Source organism: Xiphophorus maculatus, chromosome 9, assembly GCF_002775205.1.
Source record: "Xiphophorus maculatus strain JP 163 A chromosome 9, X_maculatus-5.0-male, whole genome shotgun sequence".
In the NCBI taxonomy this organism is placed as follows: Eukaryota; Metazoa; Chordata; class Actinopteri; order Cyprinodontiformes; family Poeciliidae; genus Xiphophorus; species Xiphophorus maculatus.
In genome coordinates, this window is record NC_036451.1 from 23774670 (window position 1) to 23791604 (window position 16935).

Sequence of the window (16935 nt, forward strand, 5' to 3'; positions counted from 1 at the left end):
ATTTCGGTATTTTAAGGGCGGGAATGACAATAATTAATATAAGTAATAAAAAAAATAACAAAATCGGGTAAAAAAAAACTCTAATTAGTTTCTTTTAATAAAAGAACATAGGAAACTTGAACAAAAACTGCAGGCGTGTGTGTCTGTCTGGTGGATTTTTGGCTAAAACATGTTTGTTCCTCATTCAGTGAAGTTACACAACGCGTCGAGTATCCAGAAATTGTATTCAAGTAAACGTAGCGATACGTCATAATAAAATTACTCGAGTAAAAGTAAAAAGTACAGCGTAGTAAAAAAACAAACAAAAAAAAACAACAACTTCTAAAAGCAAATTTTTTCAGATAAAAGTAAATCAATTTTTTTTTTATGTAACTAGTTGCCACCCAACTCTGCTTACTAGGCTCTTACTCAGTTTTTTTTTTTCTTCCATCCCCTAACTTTTCCTGTTTTTAGTTGCTTTTTGGGAAGTCACCACGCCACTGAGACCGGTCACCATTGCAGCTGTGTATACAACCCAGCTGCTGTGCTAAGAAGCAGCAGCCTCTTCGGTGCAGCCCGGGAGAAACGCAGGCTGCGGCGTGCAGCAGGGCAGAAAGGTAGCCCCCCGGCTGCAGAACTTTGGACCAATCAGGACGCTGCTTTGCCTTTCCACAAGCAGGACCAACAGAGAGGTTCAACCTGGACCCGCTCTGAGGAGAAACGCTCTGCTTTCAATTCAAAACCGCCAAAAGCTCCTCCACTGCCGCTGACACACAAAACAACCAACTAGTTATCACTGAAGGAAACGTTTCCAAGTGATGACAATGTTGGGTATGTACGTGCCAGACAGGTTTTCTCTGAAATCGTCAAAGGTCCAGGATGGAATCGGTCTTTACACGGCGAGGCGAGTGAAAAAGGTTTGTGGTTTTCCGACTGCGACGACTAATGGGTTTGAGTTTGTACACCGGAGGCGTTTTGAAGTTACTTTTAAAAAGCTTTTTTTTTTTTTTTTTTTTTTTTTTTTTCCCCGTCGCGCTGTAGATAGTTTGTTTGCTCGCCTTGTTTCTCTCAGTCGCTGTCAAAGCCTCGCTGTGAGCTCCAGGCTGCTGTGACGTTAGATGCCACGTAGCTACAGTAACTGCAGCGGTTCCTCCATGGAGTCACGTCCGCGAGGAAGCTGTCTCGCGCCTCCGCGTTCATAATCATTTATCCATTGGTTTTTTGGGGTTTTTTCCCCCCTCCCCAACCTTTTTAGCGCCATTTTACTTAAAACACACACATCCATTACGCTCCTGTATATGCAGAGGAGACTCCTAAAGTTCTGAAACGTGTCAGAGGATGACGGGGTTCATGCGTCAGCGGGGATGGAGTCGCTTTGTCAAATTGTTAATACGAGGTGGTAGCTGAATACAATGTTACAACTTTTAACCACGCCCCTTGTAAATGTCTTTTACTATACTTCTATATCACGTTAACAGTGTACGTGTTGACGTAAGTCTCCCATGACCGTGTTTTCGTTGTTTTACTGAACTTATTCCCTCTCTTCATGCTCCAGGGGGAAAAGTTTGGTCCGTTCGCCGGTGAGAAAAAGCTGCCCAGTGAGCTGGATGAAAGCTCGGACACCAGGCTGATGTGGGAGGTGAATGAACCGTTCACTATATGCTGTGCTGCGCACCGTTCAGTTGTACACACACACTAAAACAAGAAAACAAAAAGCCAACACGCCCCCACTAGTTGTAATAAGTGAAGGATTATCGTTACGCGACGATGGAAACATCTGGGTAACTTGGACGTTGGAACATGTAGTAGTGGATCAGCCACGAAGTAAAAGGAGGAATTATTTTCGAAATCAGTTTTCATGCTCCGATCTGAAAAGTGTGGTGTGCATTTGTGTTCAACCCTGCTGAGTTGAGTACGTTTACGGCTGAAGGTCTTTAGGGGTGTGTTTTTCCAGCGTTCCACATCTTTACTTCTTTGCAAAAATAGTCCAGTCACATTGAACAGATGGTGCCAGTTAGACTTAAGCCTGGACTTTCGTTGGACCACTCAAACATAAATATGCTTTGGTGCGTACTGTAACCATGTCTGTTTTTACAGTGGACCCACATCCCATGTTGGAAGATACGCATATTTATATAAAACCAGAGTTACAACCATGAAATATCATTCAAATTTCATGTTTGTTTAAAAAACAAGTAGATATTTTCTTTATTTTGTATTTCATAAAATAAGTTCAATGCTCAAAATCTTTTAATACTTACTCCTTTACAAACAGTTTGTTGTTTATTATTATTATTATTATTATTGTTAGGTTTTTTTCTTTAGTTTGACAAGTATGTGTTTTACTTTTTCATTTAAACGAACACAACAGTGTTGCTCTTGATCAGCTGTGTCGCTATTTTCTGTCCAATCTGGGCCTAAAATATGCACAGATATCTATTTTAAACATTGGATTTTTAAAATAAACATATGATGTTGAAATTTGTTTTTCCTTACGTGATCTTGGTATTTCAAAAGCAGTGTAAGTAAGAATTTTCATTATCATTATTATTATTATTATCAAAGAAAAAAATGTGCTTGAATTGACAGAAAATAGAGTATTTGTCTTTAATTTTTTTTTTTTTTTTACGTAGGACAGCCACTGAACTGCCATAAGAATATATAAAAAGACATATTTTTGTCAGAGTGGCGCTTATTATTTAGTTTCAGGTGATGCCTGGAACGATAGATTTGGTTTAAGGACTTTGTATTTGAGCGTTTGATCACATTGGAGCTTTGTTTTACTGACGTGTGCCGTAATTCTGTAATGAGGCGCTTGGATCGTTCTCATTTTGCAAAAGCGGATACGGACCTTTTTCTTTCATAACAATAATAAGCCGAATAAATCACTTTTCAGCACACAATCTTCAAAAACTTAAAATTCAAGCTGTCACGGCGACCTGCTCAGTTTGGGGCAGAGCAGAAAGCAGTAAGCTAACGATGAAACATCACCTAACGCTACATACCTTTTCATTTGCCACATACAGCGAGCAGCTGTTGGGAGAAATACACCTGATTGATCTAAATTATTATTATATTGCCTCCTCCCCCGTGATTCGTTGCTGTCGATTATAAATATGTTATTGTCAGATTGTTTTGTTCCTTTTCCAGGTCGTTATTCCATCAACGCTGACCAGAGCTGACAAATACCCATGACAGCTGGGGAGAAATTTCATGCTATCCCAATGCCAATCAAACTGCTTCCCTGTGCGTTCAAAAGCCAGATGTCAGCAGATGTTGGCGTGTTTAAGATCGGAGGAATGAGAGCAAGGGAAAAACTTTTGGAGGAAGACTAGCCATGAATATAAAGGGCTAACTGTATAGAAACAAATAATTTAAAAAAAGGAAAAGTTTGAATTTTCAGCTGATTTTGTGCAATGACATTTATTTGTTTTTTGTTAGTTTTATTGCACAAAACAAATTTATTAAAAACGTCAACTATAACAGTACAGATGTGAGGTTAAGCTAACAGCTATGACAGATCATGCGTAAACGTTTTATAATTAACAGTATCTAGAATTAAAAAGTGAACAGAGTTCGCAGCCCTAGCACGGAAACGTCATTGGAATTAAGTAGAAAAAAAAAATGCATCCTTTATCGGAGAACACAGGTGTCTTCAAAAACGCAGGTTTAACCAAAGAGATTCTCTGCTTCTGTGTGATAAAGGAAACATTTAATTACGTAGCAGATCAATGAGCCAAAGCCGATGTAAAGGCTGACTCTCGTCACTTGTTGGGTGCGAAGTAGCTGGTGACAACCCGCGGCGAAAACGCTGCAGTTATCTGTTGTTCTGCGTTCAGTGACCAGGTGTTCACGGGAAAGGCCAGCGCTCTTTGTTGTGCAGAGGACCAATCTTCAAGGCATCAAGCCGGGAGGAGAAAGAAGCTAAAAAAAGAAGCAGTTGTTCGTTTCTGAAAGCTCTCACAGTCGCTCTGTTTTCTTTCCTTTCCTTTTCTGTTTTTTTTCAGGTTCGTGGCAGTAAAGGGGATGTTCTGTATATTCTGGATGCAAGTAATCCTCGCCATGCCAACTGGCTGCGGTTTGTCCATCAGGCGCCTTCACAGGAGCAGAAGAACTTGGCAGCCATTCAGGTACATTTCCACTCAGCAGACAATGAATCCCTCAGCCTTAACGCGATCAATAAAACAGGCTGCAGGATAGGGGAGTAAAGAAACGTGTCTCTTTGCCTCGAGCGCTTTCCTGGAATAATCCAAAATGTTCGCTTTTTCCTCGTAGTTTTGGGCAGACGTTTGCCGTTGCAAATACGTCCATTTTCCTCCGAGTTCTCCTCATCTCATCGCGTCACAGCCATAAAGTTTAATGTGTTTCGTCTGGATTTTACCTGACAGACTCAAACAATCGTAGCCCGTAACAGTCAAGTGGAAGGAAGTGACTACATGGCTTTCAAAAAAAAATGTTTCCTTCCAAAAATCTTTAAAGTGTGGCTTGGTTTTGTATTCCACCCGCTTCACTCTGGTGCAGCTAAATAAAATCCATTACAGCCAGCTGCCTTTGGAAGTGAAAAATGATTGTGATTTGCTTGGAAGCTACAATGTAAAGATAAGTGAAAGGGAGAGGAGAAGCTCACACCTGGGCCACATGGGACGCAAAATATAAAAAACCCACTGCTTTAATCAAGCGGTAATAGTAATTCATTTATGAGCAAATTTTTTAAACTTCTGATGTCAAATGTGTCCTTTATTAGAGCTTAGAAGGATATTTGCTTGTGCAAAAGCGCCGTAAGATGCGAGTTATTTTTCCCAAATTCATATTTTTTCATCTTTTAAGCCATGTCACATATTCTCTAAACTTTACACCATGGGTTATGTGTAAAAATATGAATACTGTAGTTCAATTTTAGAAAATTACAAAAAGTAAAAAAAAAAAAAAAAGTCATGGTTTATTTAAAGCCATCAAAACTTTGCCAATCAAATTATTCATAAGCAGAAAATAGGATATTAGAATACTCCTAAAAATACTAATTGTGAGAACACGAAAACATTATTAATATTAGCTTGTGTTATTATGCAAAAATGTATATAGACGTAGAAACCTGTCAGAGAAATGCCACAAAAAAATTGTTATTGCCGTGAGAGGAAGTCCTTACAGAGTGTCGACTCAGAGCTGAACACAAACGCTCGAGACACTTTTATGACCTATTTGTTAATAAAATGTGAATCACGTCTTATTTTCCTTGGACTTTACGGCCACGCAGCGCTTCGTGTTGATCCATCGCATAAAATCCCTCAGAAATAGGCTGAAATGTGTGGTTGTGAAAGGACAAAGTGTGAAATAATTGACATACTTTTGCGTAGCACCGAGAAACACAACCAAGAGGTCATGTGAATTTAATTTACATTCATACGAACTGGAGCAGACAAGCCTGGAGCAAACACTGACAACTGACAGGAAATCCTCGTTGACAGCTACGATTATTATTATTTTTTTTATATTATAAAAATATGTTTCACAAATACAATCGCTTGCTTAAAGGATGCTTATGGTCTGAATATGTTCCTTGGACGCCGCGTCCCTCTGCAGCCAGATGTTGGAACCATTACGAGTGTAATTTGGGGTGAAAAGTTGGATACGAAGCAAAATTCCTTATCTCAATTTTGTATTCCTAAATGGCTGAGAAAACATATCTTTTATATGACTCTTGTGATAAATGATGTGTCAACAACAGTAGCCAGGTCTGCAGCTTCCTAGCAAAAAAATAAATAAAAATCAGATGAATTGAAGAAGAAGAAAAGAGAAACATAAACGACATTTCTGAAGGGACAGAGAAACATGTGAGGTCAGAGCTCTGGCTCATAAACTTCACCTCTTGCACTTTAGTGTAAAAAGACAAAAGAAAAAGAAGGAAAAAAGATAGCTCTCCCATGACAGAAGAAAAATAGAGAAGGAAAGAAAAGAACATGAACACTTAGGTCTTAGGGCCAAGTTTCTGTCCTTAATGCTGGAACACACAGTGTGATTGGTTGTTTAAAGGTCACGCATGTGAGTTAGACCTCTGTGTTTCATCAACAGTGACATTTATTGTTTGGTTTTCCTCTTGGTAATCATTATTTATGTACATTTAGAATCCTATAATTAAAACAAAATGACGGTTTGATTTTATTAACATGACCTTTCAGGACAAGCAGAGTAAATGAACACATTTTTAAGGTTCCATGCCTTTGCCCTGTGGCCTCAATCAGGCTTTAAACGAGTGTTGTCTGGGTGTAATGGGTTCAGTCCCCCCCACCCCCGGCAGGCTTCGGTAGACTGACTGTAAAATAAAATGTTCTAGAACCGGGTCAGAGTGTTTCTGTCTCTACGTTCCACCGTGTTCTGCAAGTCTTGCTGCTTCTTGGACCGTTTGAGGTTTGACTAGGCCATTTCTACATGTAGAAATGTCTCTGGGTGCACTTTTTAGCTCGCGCCGTTCTGGAAAGTAAACTTCCGCCCTAGACAGAAAGCTTTGCTGCCGTATGTGGCTCCGTCCGTATTCCCATCAACTGGGATTAGCTTCCAGTAACTTTGATTCATTGTGTTCATGATAAATTTCATTTACTGATTGTAAATACAAAAAAAAAACTAAACAGACAGGACTATTAGACAGGATTCGTTCGTCAAGATGGCGCCGGCGCAGCTGGCTGCCTGCAGACGCAGCTCCCGTCGTGTGTTTTTGTCTGTGTATATTTGCTGTAACCGATTAAGGATCCGTGCTTGAAGAACCCATGGATCATCAGTTGGGCTTTCCACAATGGCTGGATGTGGTTCTGTCGATGTTCTCCGCGTTCTTCTGCTACTTTTTCTACTCTTGGCTGTGGAGAACCTCGCCGAGCGGAGTAGCGGCATTGTTTGGTCGTGTGAACGGCTGATTGCGCTGTGTGGGCCTCTGCTGCTGCCCAGAGACGGGCCTGTGGTCCCAGAGGAGTTACGGAGGAGACGACGGGGCTGCGGGTCTGGAGTTAAACGGAGGTAGAGGAGGAGGCGGCGCAGGCCAGCGGTGCCGGCGATTATTGTGGGGAACGTGAGGTCTTTGGTAAATTGGACAGACAAACTCACGGCGCTGGTTAGGACCCAGAAGGAGTACTGGGAGTGCTGTATCTTCTGCTTCACGGAAACCTGGCTGCACTCGCTTATTCCGGACTACAGTGTGGAGGTTCCTGGATTTTCCTTGGTGCACGGGGACAGGGACTTTTCCAAGAGTCGGAAGAAGAGGGGCGGCGGGATTGCACTTTATGTGAGTGAGAGGTGGTGTAATCCCGGTCATGTTAACGTGAAGGAACAGATTTGTAGCCCGGACATTGAACTTCTGGCTGTGGGAATGCGGCCGTGTTATTTACCGAGGGAGTTTACGTCTGCCATTTTGATCGCTGTTTACATTCCCCCATCAGCTGATGCAGCGGTGGCCTGTGACGTCATCAGCTCTGCCACAGCCAAACTCCAGACTCAACACACCGGACGTTGTTATTGTGTCTTGTCTCTTGTCTTGTCTTGTCTCTATGCTGTAACTGCGAAGTAATTTCCCTGCTGGGATGAATAAAGTACTTCTATTCTATATTCTATAAATAGTTTCTTTTGCTTTTTGTCACTGTTTTTTTCCATAACATCACCAATAAAAATCAAGAAATTGATATGGTTATATGGTTAAATGCAATTAGTGTGCGCAGTTTATAGATATAAATCACACTTTTTAACGTACCCTAGTAGTTTATTTTTTCATTATAATCTTTATTGCTATCACAATGCTACCAAAAAATATCGGGATGAAATTCTAAGTCCATATTCCGTGTTTGCTAATGTTTTCTAACAGAACCTTTTAATCCTTAACGGACAGAATTTATTATTTTTTATATTTATTGATATTCTTCTTGAGCAAACAGTGGATAAAAAAAAAAGTAATCCTGATAATGAGGACGGTTTTAGGGGTTTTTAAATATCCCTAATTCAAATTTACTGTGACAACAATAAACCAAAATCTTATCACGATAAATGAGAAACAATACGATACGATACACTCCCATTTTATCGCAATGCCTTATCAAACGTGACGACGTTCTGTTTTCTGGGCTAGGACGGAGAGAACATCTTCTACCTGGCCGTGGATGACATAGAGACAGACACAGAGCTCCTGATTGGCTACCTGGACAGCGACATGGAAGAAGAGGAGGAGGAGGAGGAGGAAGAAGTCGTGAAAGACGAGGACGAGAACAGCAAAGAGGCCAAACATCTTGTGGAAATGGGTAAACTCAAATCGCTCTCAATCGGTGTACGAAACCACGAGAAAGGAACCCCGTTTGGGTTCTTCTGTGAGTGACGTCTTTGCATATCTGTGTAGAACTTGTCATAAAGAAGGAGGACCACCCCTGCCTGCTGTGCGAGAGCAGCTTCCCCAGTGAGGAGATCTTGGCGGCGCACCTCCAGAGTCTGCACCAGAGGCCCAGCACCGAGGAGAAGGACTTCAAATGCAGGAACTGTGGCAAGAAGTTCCCTGTCAAACAAGCTCTGCAGCGCCAGTGGGTTTATTCATCTGTCACTTAGCTGGTTGTTAGGCAGCAGCGTAATCAAAGACTGAAAAATATAGAAAAATCCTGTGTTTAGCTTAAATACATGGAATAGGACGGCGTCTAGTCTTTTATAAGACTAGACACTGTAACATTGTAACATTGTTACAGCAAACAGAGAGAGTTAAGATGCCGAGCTGTGGGTTGCACAATTCCTGTTGTTATATTGTTTTTTTTTTTTATTTCATGATTGCACCTGATTTGTTCTACATTTGTGGTTCCTCCTCAGCGTTTTACATTGTTCTGAGTCACTTGACCCGTCGGGCGACTCTAAAGCTCATCAGTGTTCCCTTTGCCACAACACCTTCAGCTCAGAATCCAGGTAACACACACACACACACCCCTTCTTGCGTGTGAAACTGAATTATTTCGTTCCTCCTAATTTCCCTTCCATATTTCCCGTTGCACAGTTTCGAACAGCACAAGGAAGCATGCAAAGGAGACGCCAGGTTCATATGCAAAGCGGAAAGCTGTGGAAAACGATTCAAAAGCAAGGACGCTTTGAAGAAACATAAAGGAAACGTTCACACAGGTAGGAATCTGTGTTTGCGCTCGGCGCGGTGCCTTTGTCTTTGATGCTCTCCGTCTGTTGCTCCTCCCGATGCACTCACGTACAACTACCGCCCCATCAATTATTGTTTTCATGTAACGAACGCGCTTGCCCATGAACGCTCAAGGAACGAAAAAAGGCAAAAAACGAACGTGACCTCGATCAGTTTAAAACCTCTCCAGTGTTAAGACCCGTCTCTAATTACATGAGCTCCGTAATTGCTGACCTGTGTTTTCTGGGGCGGCTTTGCTCCGCCAGATAATTGAGCTTTCATAGCTATTTATGATGGGATGTAGGGCAGCGCGGAATCTGCGAGAGCCTCGGATATGAATCGCGTATCAAAGAGAGATTAAGATATTCATCTGAGAGGCTGATGGAGCCGAAAGTCGGGCCTTCATTCTTTTCCAAAAACGTGGTGGGGATGGGGAGAGTGTGTGTGTGGGCGAGGGAGGGAGCGGATCAGACACAACAGATGTTGATCTGGTAATTTAAATGGGGATAAAGGCTTTACAAAACAGTGGGTTTACTGTACATGCAATCATAAACTGGTCAGTTTTTTTATTGATCCATGCTCATTCATAAATTTGGCTCTACTTTTGTCATTTATGTTTGTTTTTTTTAAGGAAGTGCACGACGGAAACTCACTTGCACCATATGCAACAGAAAATGTTCTTCTTCTCTGAATCTTCAGGAGCACAGAAAGGTGAGACGTTCTCAAACACAGCATCTTGCAAACGTACTCAGGTTGGTGGTCTTTATTGTGATACCCGTCATTTGGCGAATTAAAAAAAACATTATTAAATTGTAACATCATTATAAGTCAACTCTGTTAAATGCTGATTTGTCACGTTATCAAACATAAGAGATATTTATAAAATGTAGCAAAATAAGAACCTCGCAGGTCACTGAATAGAAAAATAAAAAATGAAACACTTGACCCCCAGTAACAGAGATGCTAAGTCTGTGGTTGCTCTTGAAGAAATGTTAAAACTTCCCTTTTAACTCACGGCAACCCTCAGAAATCAACCTTGATTATTCTCATCGTGCTGTTTCCCCCACAATGTTTCCATTTTTCTGCGTTATCCCCCTCTACTCCTCTGCCATCACATCCTCACCCTCGTATCACATCAGTAGTTCTTGGTTGAAAAGTTGACGCTGCTCCGTCATTGTGGCTCGGTTGAATGAGCGCTATGAAAATGAAACCTTGGGATCTTGTCGAGTGTTTACATTTCAAAACAGAACCGCGTAAAGAGCATTTTGTATCCCACGCTGAACTCTGTTTGCCTGTTTCTCTTTCCCGTTCTGGTATGGCTCTGCCATCTTTGTTTCTATATCGACTGGCTCCGCTTAAAGATGACTAGCAGCGCCCTCTTCCAGGTCGCAGCCCAACTAAAACACTAAAAGAAGATCTGAGCAGACGTTAACTAGTTAATTGATTGGAACTAATTTTAATCTAACAAAATATTAAAAGACAATTACTTGTAAGTTGAATATTTGCATCCCTACCCCTAACTAATGCCACTTTTCACTGTGTGTTCAGTGAAAATGAAACCACCCCACTGTGGAGAAGGGCTCTGGTGAAACGAGACTAAAATGTATCTTTGTGGTACAAAACGTCTTGAGTGACTGGAACTAAAACTGCAGATCATCCTGAACACACCGTCCTCACTATGAAACATGGTGATGGTGGCTTTGCGTCGAGAGGATGTTTTTGTTCGGCATGGACAGGGCAAAGTTTATGGAGCTATATAAATCGCTCTCCCGAAATAAAACCGGTTAAAAACTGCTGAAAGATTTGAGACCGGGACCCGACAACGACCCCGAAACCCCCACCAGAGCAATACGGGGGAAAAAAAAAAGCATGGTCTGGTGGTATAATGGCCTAGTCTAAGTCCAGATCTAAATACATTTCCGGACCGGTGACAGCTGTTAAATATCGCTCCTCTTCATGCAGCCTGACGGAGAACAGGCTTGGATCTGCTGAGGATTTACTCAGCTCGCTCAGTTTTTACAGCACTCTCTCTTTGGAGCCGTTTCTTCCAGCTCGCTCGTTTCCATCCCGCCGTACGCCGTCTGTAACGCACTCTAACCTCTTTATCTCACGTTCTGCAGTGCTTTATGTGCTCCTGTGATCATTTGTTCCCCCACTTTATGATCAATTTGTTGCAAATGTATGCTGGGCGACACAGAGCAGTGGGCTGGTTCCTCTTTCACTGGCTCATCCAAACAGGTCTTGTGAAATTTAAGAGCCTCTATTGGCAGACCGTAAGCATTTAACTTTGGCGTCAGGATCCTCTCTCCCTCTTATTGATGGATTGCAGATTTGAACACAGCTGTTTAAATAATTCCCCCCCCCACAATTTATTTTTTTTATGCAGACAAATGTTTGCTTTTGTTACTGTGGATATCTTCCTAGTTTTGTTTCGCGCTTTTGGTCACTCATGTTTGGGTAAGTACTCATCAGACTGCATTCCTCTGAGTCACACAGCTGTAATTTTAGCGCAATTAGCTGCTATTACATAAATCATTTTAAATAATCGGTTATAACATTTATAACAACCCAAGTGCAATGCTTTCCACTGAAAGTATGGGATTTACTTCACAACGTTTTGGAACATTTAGCTCAAGTCCTTACTTGGCAATGTCATATTCAGCTTTTCTCCTATGTAATGCTGTAAATTGCTCATTTGGTCACTGAATGCATTGAGTTTAGTGATAAATATTAAGGAAAAACTTTGAAAATGTAGCTGAGCATTTTGGCTCTAGTATTTCAAATTATTTCTTTAGTTTTTATATTTACCCCTTTTCGGACTGGTGCGCTTTTAATTATTTGCGTTTCTGTTCTGCCATTGCTCTAGTTTTCACAGTTTCTTCACTCAAGCTGCCATTCATTTTGCTGATTGTAGTCACCTGGTTTCCATGTCAGAAATCACTCCGCCTAGAATTTCAGCTCTTTGGTTTCGTGGTTCCTCTGTTGTTCCTGTCCAGCTTTCCGTCACCTGTCTTTGATTTAATCCTCATCTTTCATCAAGAGTCTGGCTCTGATCTGCTTTTGGCTTCTAATCACCAGCATCAAAACAATACAATACTAAAATGTACTTTTTGTGTAATACCTCAGTCAGATCTCAGACAAAGATCTGATTCAGGCTCAGACCATCTGTTGATGTCAAAAGCTTACTGACTGCTACCCGGTCACTTCAACTAATGAACTATCCTCAAGTGACGGAAATTAGGAAGACCACAGTCTTCCTAATTTCCGTCACTTGAGGATACATCAGAGGAAGTATTTGCGGAGTTTTATCTATTTGCTGGCGGCCGTAATCCCTAACATCTCCAAATACCAGGGATCCGATGTGTAGTCTTTTAGCTTGTTGTCCTGTCATTCTCCAAGTGAATGTCCAAATAACTACAAGAAAAGATCATTACTGGTTTTAAATTAATAGTGAGAGATTCACCAATCAAAATTCATTGACGACATTCAATTTGCCCCTTTCTATAAGTTTTGTAAAAGTGTTCAAAAAATTTCTTTATAGCATTTCTGGTGAGAGTATTTAGTATACAGGAAGAGGTGATGTCACACTGGGTGTATGAGAGAACAGAGGTGGTAAAACAGAGTTTTACTAATTTTTTCAAGCAATGATGAAATGACTACAGAGTTCTAATTTTGCTATCTAATTTTACTGATTAGCATGATTAGCACAGTTAGCATGGCTACCTGTAAACATCTGTCTTTGGATATAATCCCAACAGAATGTAGAAATTTTAATCTGATATTTCCAAATCGCTGTCAACATTTCCATTTCTTTGTTACCTGATGAAAGTCTCAATCTCTCACCTAAATAAACCGTCAACATGTCTTAGTGTTTTGTAGAAAAACCATTTAGAATTAATTTTAAACATCTCACTGATGCTTAATAAAGGCAAAATGTGAGTCTTCTTCCCTCAGTAACTACATCCACATGATCAAGAGTTGTTGTGGTGCACTCAGTGATTTCACACACGGAGGTTTGGCTCGTCGAAGTGTATGCTCGTGAACAAACTTGAAGGTGAACCATTCTGTATAATTTCCTCTAATTCAAAAAATGTAAATAGCAATACTCGCACAACAGAGCCGTCGTTTCACTGCTGAAACGACGGCTCGTCGTTAATAAAGTCACATCTGCAGAAGAAAACATTTGATCCACAGTGAACATTTGATGGCTTTGATGCTCTCAGTTTAGAGCCATGGCGTAAAAAACACTCATGTTTTCCAGGGAATTGACTATGGGATCAGACTTTATTAGCTGTCGGCAATTACGTTGAAATATTATACAGAACATGATTTTACATGACCTCATTGTGAAGATGAATGCACATTTGAGAGTTCAGCAGTTCAAAAAAACCATCTGCACAGGTAGTAATGAGAGTAATTGTTCGTCATGTACTGCAAAAGTGAGTGAGTGCATGTGAAATATACAGCATGACATGAGTCATTTTATGTTTACAAATGAGTTTATTTACATTATTTAACTGGTCTCTATCAATATGGCCGACAGCTTGTTAGGAATCTCCGGCCACACTGTTCATATTTTTAGTTGTAAAACATATTGTATCATTTCCTTCCTTTTCACTACTTTTTGTTAGTCTTTCGCAATATTACCCGGGAATATTAAAGTTTACGGAGATTTGAATATGTTTGCAGTCTATTCTTATTCTTTATGACATCCGTTGTAAAACCAAATAAAAAATGTTCGAGGAGTTTCTTTTGGACGTGTTGTTATCCTAGCTGCTCTTCAGCCAGGTCAAAGCTGCACATTGAGAGACTTTTGGTGTTACATATGAGCATCCTGGCCGTCTCCGATAACTCACCCCAGCGGCTGTCATCGCTTAGCTTTCATTAAAAATGGTGGTAATTGGGAATTGTAATTTTCTGTTGTCAAAATTCATCACTCAGATCGAGCTACAGACAAAACCCCTGTTGGCTTGTTCATCTTCGAATGCCACACTTTGTAAGACTTATAGTCACCTGGAAGCTGGGATTTACAGTACGGTTGTTCCTCTGGGGCGTTTAATCTACCTCAGCTATCTTTGACTCGGAGCTCTCCTGTTTAAAATCTCCTTTGTGTTTTGCAGTAAGAGTAAGATGTTCCTGTGTGGCCACTGAAACAGAGAATCACTATTTCACTGCGGATGCTGGAAAAGTGTTTTGATCCTATTGCAGCAACAAAACCAGAGACAGTAAAATATATAACTAGCTTAAGGAAACAGCATTAAACTTTGATGAATCGATCGGAGTACGGCGACCTCGCCAAACTCATGTGTGGGTTTTATGCAAGAACTTTTTAGGAGAACTATAACAGCTTTTTCTAGTTGACAAAGTTGTGACAGAATAATTTCACTGCAGTTAGAAAGCAGCAAAAGACATTCTTTTTTCCAGTATTTAGACTTCATACATAGATTAATATAACGTTAAAATGCATCAGTTTTGTCCCATGAGTCTTTTCAAAAATTACTGCCACAAACCTTGTTTCATGTTATTGAGATTCTTTGTGACCTGATCAACACAAAGTGATGCATGGACTTATTTCTGGTGTTTTTCTGCACTTGCATACTAACTAAAGTTGCCACAAATTAGATGGAGAGCCGTTGCTGCCACCAATTTTCTAGTCTTGCTATGGATTCTGGATTGGATTTAGTTCCTGGCTGCGACTCGGTCATTACATCACATGGATATGCTTTGATCTAAACTGTTCAATTGTGACTATTTATGTTTGGAGTTACCTTTCTGCTGGAGTTTAACCCTGGCTGATCTTAAATGGTTGACACTCTTTTTGGGTTTTTATTTGTACAAAACCATGCACCAGTTTTTCCAACTTCGAAATTACATGATACTTTATGTTCATCTATCACAGAAAATCCCAACAAAATACATTAGAGTTTGTGGTTGTTATGACTTCATGGGGCACAAGTTTTTAAGAGAATGTTAATACTTTTTGAAAGCGTTGTATTTTCTTTCATTAATTTTTTCCAAATTGTTTTATGCACGTAAATCCAGATGTGAATCTAGATTGTCATGAATGCCGCTTGTACCTCGACCAGTTTCGCAGACCAAGCCATTAAACGAGGCAGTAATTTAAATTGAGTCACACACACACCCACGCCCGCATACGCACACACACAGTGATCTGTTGCCTGTCATAACACAAACATCAGAGAGGCAGAATTTGTGTCACCATCGAATCAGATCTTGACAAATTACTTTTCCCCTGGAAGGTGGAAACGCTCCAAAGAATCCCTTCCCTACCAAAACATAAAGTGTTATTATAAATATGGCACATTTATGACTGCGTAACGTGGCATGTTCTCACAACTTCAATCAATTCCGCCCGAGCATGAAGTATTTTTCAAGCCGAGGAGCAATCAAACTTTCCATAATGACACTCTAGCTGAAAAGCAGCTTAAGACTTCCATTATCATCATTTAGCTGAACAAGCTTCTGCAGAAGCAGCACTGACAAGAGGAGCTGTGTTGCATTAGCATATGCTATTGTAGCTGTGGGAACTATTAAAAGCGCTATTATTGGAAGCACGCACTGAAGCAATGAAGGGATTGAGACTTTTCATCACTTTAATTGCTTTTCTGTGTGTGGACATCAGTCTAATGAAAACAGTCAAGATTTTTGCAACAGTTGACCATCCCAGAATTATACCCCCGAGCTCCCGTCGGCCCTGGCTTTAAAGGAAGAAAAAAAAACAAAAAACATTTGCATGGCTTTAACATAAACTCATTGTCATTTATTTTTTATTGTAGATACACGAAATATTTGAATGTCATGCATGTGACAAAAAATTCATCTCAACCAACCAGCTGAAACGCCACATGATCACACACTCTGGTAAGAAAACACTCCATCAAATGAGCACAGTGGAAACCAGATTATTACACGAGTAAACGTGCCCTGTTTAAAGTCAGTTGGGATTTTCAATTTCCTATTTGCTAAATGCCAGAACAATGAGAATTTGTAATACTTTACATTATTATGTACAGGTTTGATAGTTTTTGGTAGCATTGCCTTTTTGAATGGTATGACTTTGGTATTATACTTCGAGTATCAACAAGCTTCTCATAAGTTTCCTAGACCTCTTACTGAACTAGAGTATCTGAGTCAGGTTTGTAGGCCGCCTTTTCTACGGGACTGAGATCAGCGCTCTGTGATGGTAACTCCAAAACACTGAGTTTGTTTTCCATCCGACACTTTGTAATGAATTTGGCTGGACACTGAGGGTCATCCGCCAAACGTTAACTTCTTGGCTGATGTCTTCAGATGTTGATTTCAATATCCCAACATTACGAATACCATCTTTTTTGTGAAGCACAAACTCCCACAACACGACGCTGCAACAGCTTTTACTTCGAAGTTCTTAAACTGGTAATGTTTTTCCTTTTACCTCCAACGTATAATGATGGTCATTATGGCCAAACTACAAGCTTAGTTTCATCAGACATGTCTCCATAAAATAGAGTCTTTGTCCCTCTGTGCCTTTGCAAAGGTGTAATCAGGCCTTTTCCATTTATTTTTTGAATAATGGCTACTTCGCCTCAGAGTAGTCTTTCAGCCCATGTGGTTACAGGATTTGTTTCAATTCATATCTTCACTTTTTTGCTTTTGTTCCCAAAAATGTCTACACTTGGCAAGTTCAGCTTGCTACATATAACCTTCTGAATTTCTAGGAAACAATAGAAGAAATTCTATGTCTCATTGTTCTAAAATTTAGGAGCTAGAAATTATTTTAGAAATCCCAACTGGCCTAACACAGGAAACTTTTAGTCTGA

At 40.4% G+C, this 16935-nt stretch overlaps 1 protein-coding gene across 2 annotated transcripts in view; it reads left to right on the top strand.

Annotated features, from left to right (window-relative positions):
* The first annotated feature begins 475 nt into the window (after window positions 1-475).
* prdm5 (PR/SET domain 5) overlaps window positions 476-16935 on the top strand; it is a 54266-nt gene continuing 37806 nt past the window's right edge. Inside the window, exons 1-9 of one of the 2 annotated variants that reach the window (XM_005812741.3) lie at window positions 476-896; window positions 1535-1618; window positions 3987-4109; window positions 8084-8252; window positions 8348-8525; window positions 8803-8895; window positions 8984-9105; window positions 9747-9826; window positions 15913-15997. In XM_005812741.3, coding sequence (XP_005812798.2) covers window positions 798-896; window positions 1535-1618; window positions 3987-4109; window positions 8084-8252; window positions 8348-8525; window positions 8803-8895; window positions 8984-9105; window positions 9747-9826; window positions 15913-15997 — 1033 coding nt within the window. In that variant the 5' untranslated portion in view covers window positions 476-797. The other variant, XM_023339119.1, reaches the window with a different exon arrangement.